The 12,417-nt window shown below is 40.3% G+C and overlaps 1 protein-coding gene across 7 annotated transcripts; it reads left to right on the top strand.

The window, feature by feature from the left end:
• Positions 1–481: 481 nt before the first annotated feature.
• LOC103699492 (protein virilizer homolog) lies at positions 482–12,020 on the top strand. Of its 7 annotated transcripts, XM_039121301.1 has the most exons (7): positions 482–787; positions 2,071–2,226; positions 2,828–2,878; positions 7,440–8,236; positions 8,321–9,024; positions 10,604–10,691; positions 10,773–12,020. In XM_039121301.1, the coding sequence occupies exons 5-7, from the start codon at positions 8,872–8,874 to the stop codon at positions 11,369–11,371; spliced, it is 840 nt and encodes a 279-aa protein (XP_038977229.1). In that variant the 5' UTR covers positions 482–787; positions 2,071–2,226; positions 2,828–2,878; positions 7,440–8,236; positions 8,321–8,871; the 3' UTR covers positions 11,372–12,020. The 7 variants fall into 7 exon arrangements, with proteins under 7 accessions (XP_038977229.1, XP_038977228.1, XP_038977231.1 ...); XM_039121300.1 differs by lacking the exons at positions 2,828–2,878; positions 7,440–8,236 and having other exon boundaries at positions 2,071–2,077; positions 2,171–2,226; positions 8,866–9,024; XM_039121303.1 differs by lacking the exon at positions 2,828–2,878 and having other exon boundaries at positions 8,178–8,236.
• The last annotated feature ends 397 nt before the right edge of the window (positions 12,021–12,417 follow it).

The following is a 12,417-nucleotide window of genomic DNA, read 5'->3' as shown; positions in this document are numbered from 1 at the left end:
ATGGACAACTTTCGTACCCAATACATGAAACACTAATAGAAGGTCAAAAGCAGCCTCTTTTGGGGTTTTAGGGTTTTAGGTTGGGGGGTTTAGGGGTTAAGGTTTTCGGGGTTAGGGGTTTAGGGATTTGGGGTTTAGGGGTTTTAGGGTTTTAGGGTTTGGTGTTTGGTTTTAGGGTTTGGTGTTTTAGGATTTTTGGGTTTTTGGGTTTAGGATTTTTGGTTTTAGGGTTTAGGTTTTAGGGTTTAGGGTTTCGAAGTTTAGAGTTTTAAGGTTTAGGATTTAGGGTTAGGCCTGTTTATGAGCCGAGCCCGATAAAAGCTCGGCTCGGGCTCGGCTCGTTAGTCAAACGAGCCCGAGCTCAAGCTCAAAATGAGGCCGTTTAAACTCGAGTTCGAGCTTGGGCTCGAGCCCGAGCAGCTCGCGAGCCTAAATAGAGCTCGCGACTTAACCTGACCAATTGAGTTTGGGATCGGACGGTTGAGATCAGTTCCAAACCCTGCATCCGACGGTTGGCCCAACGCCCTCCTCTCCTACCATTCGGTCCATCCTCCTCAGTCCTCTCCCGACCCCGACTTGCTGCGGCGCTGCCCTAGCTCCTTCTTCCCCAGTCCCCACCTCCTCCTTCGTCTGTGGTCTGCCCTAGCTTTCGCTCTCCCCTCCCTCTCCGATGGGGGCGACGATTTTTCGACAATTGAAGAAGAGCCGGATGGGCTCGTTTGCGGGGAGCTCGATGGGCGGTGCGATGCTTCTCTTCTTTCTCATCGTCCTCCTCCTTGGCGACTCGGTGAGTTCTCTCTTTTTTCCTCACTTCTCCTCATCGCGACGGGAATCTGGTTCTCCTCTTTGCTCCTCTACCGTCATCTCTTTGCTCCATCATCTCTCTGCTCCATCTCTTTTCTCCTCTACCAAGAACCTGTGGTTTGCTATTCTAAGGCCACTCATGACGATTCGATTTAGAGAGAGATCTAAGAAATCTCTCTTGCAAGAAATGTAGGGACAATGAGACTTCTAACATCGCAAATGTGAAGGGGCTTCTTTTATTTTCTTCTTCCGAGTCCCGTGAGCAAGCCCACAGGCTTTCATACGATATTAGCCATAGCTCACGCGATATTGGCCATAGCTCACGCGATATAAGCCCTTTTTTGCTTCCGAGTTCCCTCATCCGGTTGTCCCGAGAGGAACCCTAGATCTGGAGAAGAGCAGACCCTGCCCGGCTGTCTCTTCTTCCCGGATCGATCTCCCCCTTCTGCACGCCCGCGAGTCTCTTCGGCGTCTGGCGACTTCGGCGTGCTTTGTCCCTTCTTCGGTTCTCCCAACAGCAAGAGTCTCTTTTGCATTACTTTTCACTTGTTCTTCTCCTTTTAGTGTAATGGAATTTATCTAGCGTTTCTGACTGCTTGATGGTTTTAATTATGGCAGGTTTTAATTTCTTTTATATTGCCCATTATCTTTTTACCCATTTGTTGTATATAATTTAACAGATGTTAGAATGTTATAACTACTGTTATTTTAAGCCATGTTTTTATATGAATCCTAATTTAGGTATTCGAAACGAGTTCATCAAATGAACCTTGTTTCTGTAAATTTTTACTCTATGAAACATTTTATCGCACATGACTTTGTGAATTGTAGGTCAAGTTTTGACTTGATGTAGTTAATTAACTCAAATTTGTAATTAGGAGGTTAGGAATGTTTATTTTCTCATTCCTTGCTTCTTCTAGGGAGGATGATCATGTAATCTCTCACAGTGAGTTGTTAATTTTCATCAAGCAATTACTGGTTAAAGCAAGAGAGTTACCTGAGTAGATGTTATAATTGAAAATTGATATGCTATAGAAGTTCAATATTGCAATATTGTTGGTGATGCCTTTTAAGCTGTAAGACTCTATCCAGTATAATCATTAATTTCTTATGCTATATAATTGATATGGATTCTGGACCAGCTTGTTTTACACTTTTCATCATCATGGCTGAAAGCAACTGCAATTAACTACTGCCTAGTTTTTGATTTGTAATTGGTCATCTATAATATTTGCTCATACTAATTGTATTCTTTTTGATTTGTAGCTTCAAGGTATAGGGAGCAGATTCATTGAGTTGTGGAACCTCATGGATACACCAGTGGATGTGCAAAAAAATTTTGACCATGTGACATGCTTGATTTCAGCATCTGTTGATACAGTGTTAGATCAAGGATCTCTTTCACTTGATGTCATTGAGCAGGTAGTCATCTTGCTTCGAAGTTTCCTTTTTCCACAAAAAATGATCTAATATCTTGTTATTAGAGCTGTTATTGTCTGTTACTATCTTGTTATTAGAGGCATAACTTTACTGAGTTGGAATTCATCACTTAGAACAACCTTAATAGTGCAGGAAGAATGTTTTTCAAAAATAATTTTTTGGAGAGTATGTGTTCTCTTATATTTTAGGATCCATATTTTAATTGAATAATTTATAAAATTGTAATGAAGGATGATGTCTTATCAAATGCTGCTATGAATGTGGATATATCAAATGAGGTCAATTCATATCTTTTTTTTTTTTTTTGTGAAACCGGCTTTTTAAGTGCGGTATCGATAAAACCAGCTTGTTAGAGAGGAGATTTTTTTTAACATTGCATGCCCATTGATTTTTCTTTTCACCAGAAGGATGCTTTAAGTGATTCTACATGTGGAGACACTTCTACACAAAGTGACATATATTTGATACTATTTTGTCATTTCAAATTAGTGGTTAAGTTTCTAAATATGTATCGAGCATTGCACTTTTCTACATGCATAGTTTTTCTTCAATTGCTGGCAATTTCTAAAAGAATTTTTTGCAGAAAACTTGCATGTCACCCATTGCTATTGATGCAGAATCTAAGCTTTAAGAGGTTGGTTTTTTTTCCCAAGTCGGAAACTTTATATTATTATAATATATTATGATGTCATATGGGATGCCGTTTAAATTTATATTAAACTTTTTATCTAGTCTCCCAAGGATGTTTCTTTTCCAAATGAGCACAATGATATTCGAAAAAGTGAGACTGGACCTGCTATTGGTGCAAAGTTATCTGCAGATTCAGAAGGTACATATCAAATGGCTGCAAAGTTTTTAAGTATATTTACAGAGGTAGAGGATAATTTCTTACAAGAGATCTTTTTTTCCTTTCTATTTTTTTGGTTTTGGCAGAAAACAGTATGAATGAGAGCCAGGACCTCTTTTGTCAATATGGCTGAATCCTCTCCACCGTTAAGTGAAAGATTGGGAGAGATTAAGTACTCAACAGATAAGCATAGGAACACTCGATCATATCAAAACTTCACAAGACATCTGCAGAACTCATATTATAAAAGCGCTATAAGATGAGTTTTGAAGATGTGTTGTGGAGATTTGATATGATCGAGTGTTCCTATGTTTATCTGTTGAGTATTTAAAAGTTTCAATCTGTTTGATATCTCTCTCAATCTTTTACATAAAGGTGGAGAGGATTCAGCCATATTGACAAGAGAGTCCTGCCTCTCCTTCATAGTGCTTTCTGCAAAAACCAAAAAAATAGAAATAACAAAAAGATCTCTTGTAAGAAATTGTCCTCTATCTCTGTAAATATACTTAGAAACTTTACAGCCATTTGATATGTACCTTCTGAATCTGTAGATAGCTTTGCACTAATATGAGGTCCAGTCTCACTTTCTCGAATATTATTGTGCTCATTTGGAAAAGAAACATCCTTGGGAGACTAGATAAAAAGTTTAATATAAATTTAAACGCATCCCTTGGGTTTTTTTCGGTTTTCGGTTTACGGTTTAGGGGTTAGGGGTTTGGGGTTTAGAGGTTTGGGGGTTTTGGGGTTAGGGTTTTGGGTTTTAGGGTTTCGGGTTTCGGGGTTCGGGGTTCGGGTTTTAGGTTTAGAATTTTAGGTTTAGGGTTTAGGGGTTTAGAGGTTTGGGGTTTAGGGTTTAGAGGTTTGGGGGTTTGGGGTTTAGGGTTTAGGGGGTTGAGGTTTTTAGAGTTTAGGGTTTTTAGGATTTTAGAGTGTTAGAGTTTAGGGTTTTAGGGTTTAGGTTTTAAGGGGTTAGGGTTAAGGGTTAAGGGTTTAAGGGTTGGGGGTTGGGGGTTGGGGTTTAGGGTTTGAGGGTTTGGGGTTTTAGATTTTGGGGTTTAGGGTTTAGAGGGTCCAGAGGGTTTAGGGTTTATGGTTTAGGGTTTTATGGTTTGGGGTTTTGGGTTTTAGGGTTTTAGGTATAGGGTTTTAGGGTTTAGGGTTTTATGGTTTGGGGTTTTGGGTTTTAGGGTTTTAGGTATAGGGTTTTAGGGTTTGGGTTTCAGGGTTTAGGTTTTAGCGGTTTAGGATTTTAGGGATTTAGGGGTTAGGGGTTTAGCTTTAGGGTTTTAGTGTTTAGGGTTTTAGGATTGGGGTTTAGGGTTTAGGGTTTAGGGGTTAGGGGCTTGGGGCTTGGGGCTTTAGGGCTTAGGGCTTCGGGCTTAGGGGCTTCGGTCTTAGGGCTTAGGGGTTTTAGGGGTTTAGGGGTTAGGGGTTAGGGGTTAGGTTTGGGGTTTAGGGTTTTAGGGTTTTTGGGGTTTAGGGTTTAGGGGTTAGGGTTTAGGGGGTTTAGGGGTTTTAGGGTTTAGGATTTAGGGTTTAGGGGTTTGGGGGTTTTGGGGTTAGGGTTTTGGGTTTTAGGGTTTCGGGTTTCGGGGTTCGGGGTTCGGGTTTTAGGTTTAGAATTTTAGGTTTAGGGTTTAGGGGTTTAGAGGTTTGGGGTTTAGGGTTTAGAGGTTTGGGGGTTTGGGGTTAGGTTAGGGGTTTAGGGTTTAGGGGTTGGGGTTTAGGTTTTTAGAGTTTAGGGTTTTTAGGATTTTAGAGTGTTAGAGTTTAGGGTTTTAAGGTTTAGGGTTTAAGGGGTTAGGGTTAAGGGTTAAGGGTTTAAGGGTTGGGGGTTTCGGTTTAGGGTTTGAGGGTTTGGGGTTTTAGATTTTGAGGTTTAGGGTTTAGAGGGTCTAGAGGGTTTAGGGTTTAGGGTTTTATGGTTTGGGGTTTTGGGTTTTAGGGTTTTAGGTATAGGGTTTTAGGGTTTAGGGTTTTATGGTTTGGGGTTTTGGGTTTTAGGGTTTTAGGTATAGGGTTTTAGGGTTTGGGTTTTAGGGTTTAGGTTTTAGCGGTTTAGGGTTTTAGGGATTTAGGGGTTAGGGGTTTAGCTTTAGGGTTTTAGTGTTTAGGGTTTTAGGGTTGGGGTTTAGGGTTTAGGGTTTAGGGTTTAGGGGTTAGGGGTTTTAGGGGCTTGGGGCTTGGGGCTTTAGGGCTTAGGGCTTCGGGCTTAGGGGCTTCGGTCTTAGGGCTTAGGGGTTTTAGGGGTTTAGGAGGTAGGGGTTAGGGGTTAGGTTTGGGGTTTAGGGTTTTAGGGTTTTTGGGGTTTAGGGTTTAGGGATTAGGGTTTAAGGGGTTTAGGGGTTTTAGGGTTTAGGATTTAGGGTTTAGGGGTTTGGGGTTAAGGGTTTAGGGGTTTTAGGGGGTTAGGGGTTTGGGTTTAGGGGTTAGGGTTTAGGGGTTAGATTTTGGGGTTTGGGGTTTGGGGTTTTAGGGTTTTTGGGGTTTGGGGTTTTGGGTTTTGGGTTTAGGGGTTAGGGTTTAGGGGTTTTAGGGTTTAGGATTTATGGTTTAAGGGTTCAAGAGTTAGGGGTTTGGGATTTTAGGGTTTTGGGGTTTTATGGTTTTGGGGTTTTGGGTTTTGGGGTTTTATGGTTTGGGGTTTTAGGGTTTTAGGGTTAGGGTTTTAGGGTTTAAGGTTTTAAGGGTTAGGGTTTTGGGGTTTGGGATTTAGGTTTTAGGGGTTTTAGGGGCTTAGGGCTTTAGGGCTGGCGGCTTAGGGCTTTAGGCTTAGGGGCTTCAGGCTTAGGGGCTTAGGGCTTAAGGGTTTTAGGGTTTAGGGGTTAGGTGTTTGGGTTTAGGGTTTAGGTGGTAGGGGTTAGGGGTTAGAGGTTTGGTTTTAGGGGGTAGGGGTTAGGGTTTAGGGGCTAGGTTTAGGGGTTTAGGGTTTAGGGGTTAGGTTTAGAGGTTTGGGGTTTGGGGTTTTAGGGTTTTGGGTTTTAGAGTTTAGGGGTTAGGGGTTAGTGTTTTGGGTTTTAGGGTTTTGGATTTTAGGGTTTAGGGTTTAGGGGTTTTGGGGTTTAGGGTTTAGGGGGTTTGGGTTTTGGGATTTTAGGGTTAGGGATTTTAGGGGTTTAGGTTTTAGGGGTTTTGGGTTTTGGGGTTTTAGGGTTTGGGGTTTGGGGTTTTAGGGTTTTAGGTTGGGGGGTTTAGGGGTTTAGGTTTTAGGGATTTTGGGTTTTGGGGTTTTAGGGTTTTAGGTTGGGGGTTTTAGGGGTTGGGGTTTGGGGGTTAGGGTTTTAGGGGTTGGGGTTTGGGGGTTAGGGTTTTAGGGGTTAGGGGGTTGGGGGTTAGGGTTTTAGGGGTTAGGGGGTTAGGGGTTTGGGGTTCAGAGGGTTTGAGGTTTGGTTTTAAGGTTTTAGGGTTTGGGGTTTTGGGTTTGGTGTTTTAGGATTTTTGGGTTTAGGGTTTTTGGGTTTAGGATTTTAAAGTTTAGGGTTTTAGGGTTTAGGGTTTAGGGTTAGGCCTGCTAATGAGCCGAGCCCGATAAAAGCTCGGCTCGGGCTCGGCTCGTTAGTCAAACGAGCTCGAGCCCAAGCTCAAAATAAGGCCCGTTTAAACTCGAGCCCGAGCAGCTCACGAGCCTAAACAGAGCTCGCGACTTAACCTGACTAATTGAGTTTGGGATCCGACGGTTGAGATCAGTTCCAAACCCTGCATCCGACGGTTGGCCCAACGCCCTCCTCTCCTACCATTCGGTCCATCCTCCTCAGTCCTCTCCCGACCCCGACTTGCTGCGGTGCTGCCCTAGCTCCTTCTTCCCCAGTCCCCACCTCCTCCTCCGTCTGTGGTCTGCCCTAGCTTTCGCTCTCCCCTCCCTCTCCGGCGGGGGCGACGATTTTCCGACAATTGAAGAAGAGCCGGAAGGGCTCGTTTGCGGGGAGCTCTATGGGCGGTGCGGTGCTTCTCTTCTTTCTCACCGTCCTCCTCCTTGGCGACTCGGTAAGTTCTCTCTTTTTTCCTCACTTCTCCTCATCGCGACAGGAATCTGGTTCACCTCTTTGCTCCTCTATCGTCATCTCTTTGCTCCATCATCTCTCTGCTCCATCTCTTTGCTCCTCTACCAAGAACCTGTGGTTTGCTATTCTAAGGCCACTCATGACGATTCGATTTAGAGAGAGATCTAAGAAATCTCTCTTGCAAGAAATGTAGGGACAATGAGACTTCTAACATTGCAAATGTGAAGGGGCTTCTTTTATTTTCTTCTTGTTCAAAATTTTGGGTATGTTTGTGTTTCTGGGGTTGTAGGAAATTGATGCCTTCACTTTTTTTAACACGTTTTTTATCGTTTATTTTCGATTTCCAGAACGAGATTTGGAGGTTTTGGTGCGTATATTTTGTTGGTCTATCGAGGGTTTTATCTGCTTCTACTGAATGTCCCGATCTTGATAGGATTGCGGCTGATCTTAGTGGTATGGGAGGAAAAGCGAGACCTTTTTGGAGTTGGGTCATCGAGCAGTGTTCGTCAGCTATTCATCTTCATCTTTGTTTAGTTTATTATACCTTTTTATATGGCTGTTTAGAGATGCTTAGCGTAAGCTGATTTCAATGGCAGATCTGTTAACTCTCGTGCCATGGAATGAACAGTGCAGCTTTGTTATGCATATGCCATTGGTTTGATGGCTGTGATCGAATACTGCCGGCTATTTTATATACCGTTTTTCTTCATGAATTTGAACTGATTGAAGTTGCTGGACTAGTTAGGTAAATTGTGGATTTGATAGTGCTTATACTTTTCTAAGGGAGTCTTGCCGCTGCCCACAACTGGTTGATGAACAAAGTATTGCTATATCAAATATATTAGATTTCAGATTGTCTAGGGATTCATCTCTTTAAGATTTGCTATTCAACTCAGGTCATGAAAGTGTCATCTTGGAATAGGTGAAGTTACCTAAGTGGTGATGGATAGGCATATCTTGATCTATGCACCTCTTATTCAGTTCTTAATTATATTCACATAATCTACCCTTTTGCCTTTTATTGTCTGAATACGGTCAGTCAATGTTCTTGACTGTAAGGGACTTTTTACTATTGTGTGTACAAGTTTTGATTTGTACTGGAGATTGGTTGCATCATGAGCTTGGATTGGAGCAGTCATCAAATGTAAGTATCATTTATAGTATTTAATATATCTTTTAGTAGTTAGTTTTTCAATTTATAATTTCTGGTTTCTTGTTTAATTTACAGGTTGATGAAGAGTTTATGCAATGGAACACAGAGACTGGTCTAAACTAGACTACTTGAGAACTTGAGATCTATTATGTTTATTGTATTTCTTGAACTCTTTTGTAGAACTTGATTTATATGGGATGTTTTTTAGTTTGTTGGGGTTTCTGCTTTTAAATTTTGACTTGCAGACAACTTGGATTTGAGTCCCGGCATCTAATGGTGAGTAAAATCTGCCTAGATACTTTTTTCTTCACCAGAGGAGGTAATTATTCAGTTATACCTCTTGCTGTACGAACTATCTACTTGAATATATTGATATAGCCTTCATGATAGGCAAGGTGCTGTAAAACTTTTATGTTGCACAAGTGCCTGTACTTGCTTTGTCTAATGCTCTAGGGACCATCTTCCAGTTATGTTAAAGTTGTAGGATGCTTTCTTATAACTTACGTCTTCATTATATTTCTTTGATATTCATATGCTATGAATCTGCAACTATGTAAACACTGCAACATCCAGCTCCCAGCCTCACATTATTGCAACTTTATTTATTTTTTTCCCTTCAGGAACAAATGAACAGGTCTCTGATGGTATGCCAAGACAAGTTTGAAGCAGCAAAACTTCAGCAGATTAAAACAAGTGTCATGAATGACTTGGAGTCCTGTATCAATCAGGCTATTGACGAGAATATAAAAACCCTTCCTCACATTGTTGACCGTATCAAGGTCTCTCTCTCTATCAGTTGATAGTTTGACTGAATTTGCTTCAATAATTCAGAGCATCATGCCATCATCATTCAAGATGTGGTCAAAAAGAATTTTAGACTTGGGAGTCGCATTCATGTCGGCAGATCTCTATCTTAGTGTGCTTATTGATTTGTTTGATACATCAATACAGCGAGTTTCATGTCTGTTGTAACTTGTCGCAGTAGCTGATCTAAAATAATCTAGTTCTATTCAAATCAAAGTTGTTTAGATCGAAGTAATCTAGATCAGTCTTGCAGGTTACAACTGCAATTGCAATTGCTATTGGCTATTGAGGATGTGCTGGCCTATTTGTTGTTGAAAATTCTTTGATTGCAGTCAAGCCAATAGCACCAGCATGTTACACTTAGAAGAGAATCAGAGTCTTCCCTCAGTTTTCTGTTAATGTTTTCTTCATGTCAGTTTTCTGTTAGGGTTTTGGGGTCAAGTTATAGATGTTTATAAATTGGATATCATCTGGATCTTTTAGAAGTTTTAGGGGGTCAAGTTATGAGGATTTTCTATATCCTTTGCCTCCCATACTTATGGATGTTAATTTGTAAATAATTTTTGTGATGGAGTGGTATGTTTGATTTTGGAAATAGTATAATCTATTTTGATAATGGAAAACGCTTTAGTGGCATACCTTTAGCAATTTACATATGGTGAGGTTAGATCTGGCCTATTGAAATAAATTTTCCATGAGATGGCAGGTAAGTGGACTTGAGTGATGGTCTGGTTTCAGACAGGATAGAGTTATGAGATAAGTCTTGCCTGTTGTATTCCATGTTAGGATTTTCGGAAGATATTTGAGCAGAAAGATTTACTACAGCAAGGATATACTGTTTCTTCTATATGCTTTTCCTCTACTGCTGAGTTGCAGCTGCCTGAAGCAGGATATTTGTTTTTGGGTGTGTCTTGTATGTCTGTCACCTGTAATTGTTTTTTTTCCTAATCATGCGATCATCAATTTGTGGAGGAGATAAGTCCTTTGTTGTCTTTAATTTTTTTTTATCTGTTTACAAGCTAGTATCAATTTTTTCCAGTTTTACCTGGACACTCACTTCCAGCTCCAAAAAAAATACAATTAGTGTTGGAAGTTGGATACATATCATATTTAGATATATATCGGATACTTGGATATGTATGAAGCTCTTTGGTAACAACTTTTAAAGATTGGAAGAGAGTTTTATCCTCTAATTTGATATTAGGAATAATTAGTTCTTTTTCAAGATTGGTCAAGGGTGTAGGTGTTTAAACAACTTCACAATGTATTATTTTTCTTTTATCCTTGAGTGAATTGGGAAGTTTGAATAAAAAATGGATATATCAAAAGATCTTAAAAAACAATATTTTTTAATATTTTCTTTTTAATTTCTTCTGATAAAAACTCAAATGATGTGCTTGATTTGATACAAAAATTAGAGCAGAGGATTAGCGAGGATGAGAATTTAACTACTACAATCGGGAAGACCGGTTTGCATCACGTATGATTTATGCTTTATTTTCTTGCTTGATTTAATTATTTGAGTTTGAAAGCTAAAGTGTGTTGATTTTACAGGTTAAGGAGTCTTTAGATTCCTTGTTGTTTCTGCTGCAGAGTCCTACTGGTTCATCATCCATGTCAGAAGGCATTGTTCTAAGTGAAGGTTCTCATTTCTCTATTGATGTTGTTCAATCCATTGTTTTGACGTCCCAGTTGATGCCATCTTTGACCATGTTGTCATCAGACAATGAAGATGCATTATCCCTTTCAAATGTTTGGAAGTTGAAAGAAGATGAAAAAGCTGGCAATCAATACTTGCTCGAAGGAATTGCTGAGAAGTTTGTGTGGGAGTGTCCTGATTCTTCTCTTGACAGACGATTGGTGCCAGCTTTATCTGCAAGGAGGAAGCTGGCAACAGTAGAGGGCTCTGGTAGACGCACACGGGACAATACCGGGTCTGAAGCTATTGGATCAAATGTGCTTTCTCGAGGGTTGGGTGTAAACAATGTTGCTTCTGGCCCTACTCGTAGAGATACTTTTCGTCGGCGAAAGCCTAACACCAGCAGACCGCCTTCCATGCATGTTGATGATTATGTTGCCAGAGAGAGAAATATTGATGGTGCAAGTAGTGGATCAAATATTGTTAGTTCTTCTCTGCGTGGGACATCTATGAGTGGAAGGCCTCCATCAATTCATGTGGATGAGTTTATGGCCGGGCAAAGGGAGCGCCAAAATCCCATGGCTGTTGCAGTTGGAGATCTGATGAGAGACTGCCATTCCCTCAACCTGACAATAGTTTGCAGACTCCTCTCATCACTGGGGAAAGTTCTCCAGGTTCAATAGTTGAGGAGATTGAAGGAGATGTGAATGAAAATTCTCGATTTTCTCAATTAGGTGCGCCACCAGCATCTGAAGATGGAGGTTCCCACTCAGATATTCCTTTGAGACGGTCTATTTCTCAGTCTGAAATATCAGCGGCTCAACAATTTTCTTCAGAGAAAAACATGAGATTGACAGCAGCAGATAAGCCATCCTTCCGTGAGCAATCTGAAGAGTCAAAATATGTTTCTCCTATGGCAGGATCAAAGGGTTTTGATGCACAGCCCTCAGCAAATCTTACTAGTTTTCCTTCACACTTCGTTGGTGTTTCTTCATCTGTTCCACCGATGCCCCCATCTACGCTTTATCATAGGAACAGTCTCACAACCACATTCTGAACAAGTTATGCCAATTCAACAAAGCTCTATCCAAGTACAGGTTAATCCCTTGCAGATTCCACAGCAGCTCCATATTCCCCAGTTACAATTTTATTATGAAACCCAACAGCAGGAGTCCCTTTTGCAACCTCTGCAGCCGATGCTTGAGCAAGCTCAACTGCAAAATTGTAGATGATGGATTCTTTTATCATTTTTTTTAGATTTTTGAATTGATTGGATGTATGGAGAACTGAATGAAGGGAAGGAAGTTAGATTTCCTTATCGTTTTCATCTTCTGATCATTCTCTACTTTCATTTTTGATTTAATATTAGTAGATATGTAGAATTTGCAACTTTACGATTTAAGCCTATTAAATGAATAGGTTTATTTGTGCTAAAATAGATTTATTTTGCATTAAAATAGAATTATTTGGAAGTCGAATAATATACATATATATTATTTCTTTTAAGAATTTCTTTTAATTGTTATTTAGATTTATTTGTTTATTTAGAATATATATTGCTAACAACAGGTTGGTATAATTTGGTATAATTAGAAGCTAGGAAGGCCGTACTGCCCCAAACTTTTTAACATCTAAAATGTGAAGATTTTGCGGATTTCAACTTACATCCAAGCCAAAAACAGGTAAAGGGTCTTCCCCCCTTCCTTGTTCTTTTTGTTATTTTCATGCC

Source organism: Phoenix dactylifera, unplaced genomic scaffold (assembly GCF_009389715.1).
Source record: "Phoenix dactylifera cultivar Barhee BC4 unplaced genomic scaffold, palm_55x_up_171113_PBpolish2nd_filt_p 001033F, whole genome shotgun sequence".
Lineage (NCBI taxonomy): Eukaryota > Viridiplantae > Streptophyta > Magnoliopsida > Arecales > Arecaceae > Phoenix > Phoenix dactylifera.
Note: the sequence above shows the minus strand (reverse complement) of the source record. Positions and strands in the feature narration are given on the sequence as shown.

What these genes read in the sequence shown, in the direction of transcription:
- LOC103699492 (XM_039121299.1), top strand. Translation starts at nt 671, where the DNA reads ATGGGGGCGACGATTTTTCGACAATTGAAGAAGAGCCGGATGGGCTCG. An exon ending in TCCTCCTCCTTGGCGACTCG is followed by an intron (nt 788 to 2,070) that starts GTGAGTTCTCTC and finishes TTTGATTTGTAG; the next exon opens with CTTCAAGGTATAGGGAGCAG. An exon ending in AGGCATTGTTCTAAGTGAAG is followed by an intron (nt 10,692 to 10,772) that starts GTTCTCATTTCT and finishes TGTTGTCATCAG; the next exon opens with ACAATGAAGATGCATTATCC.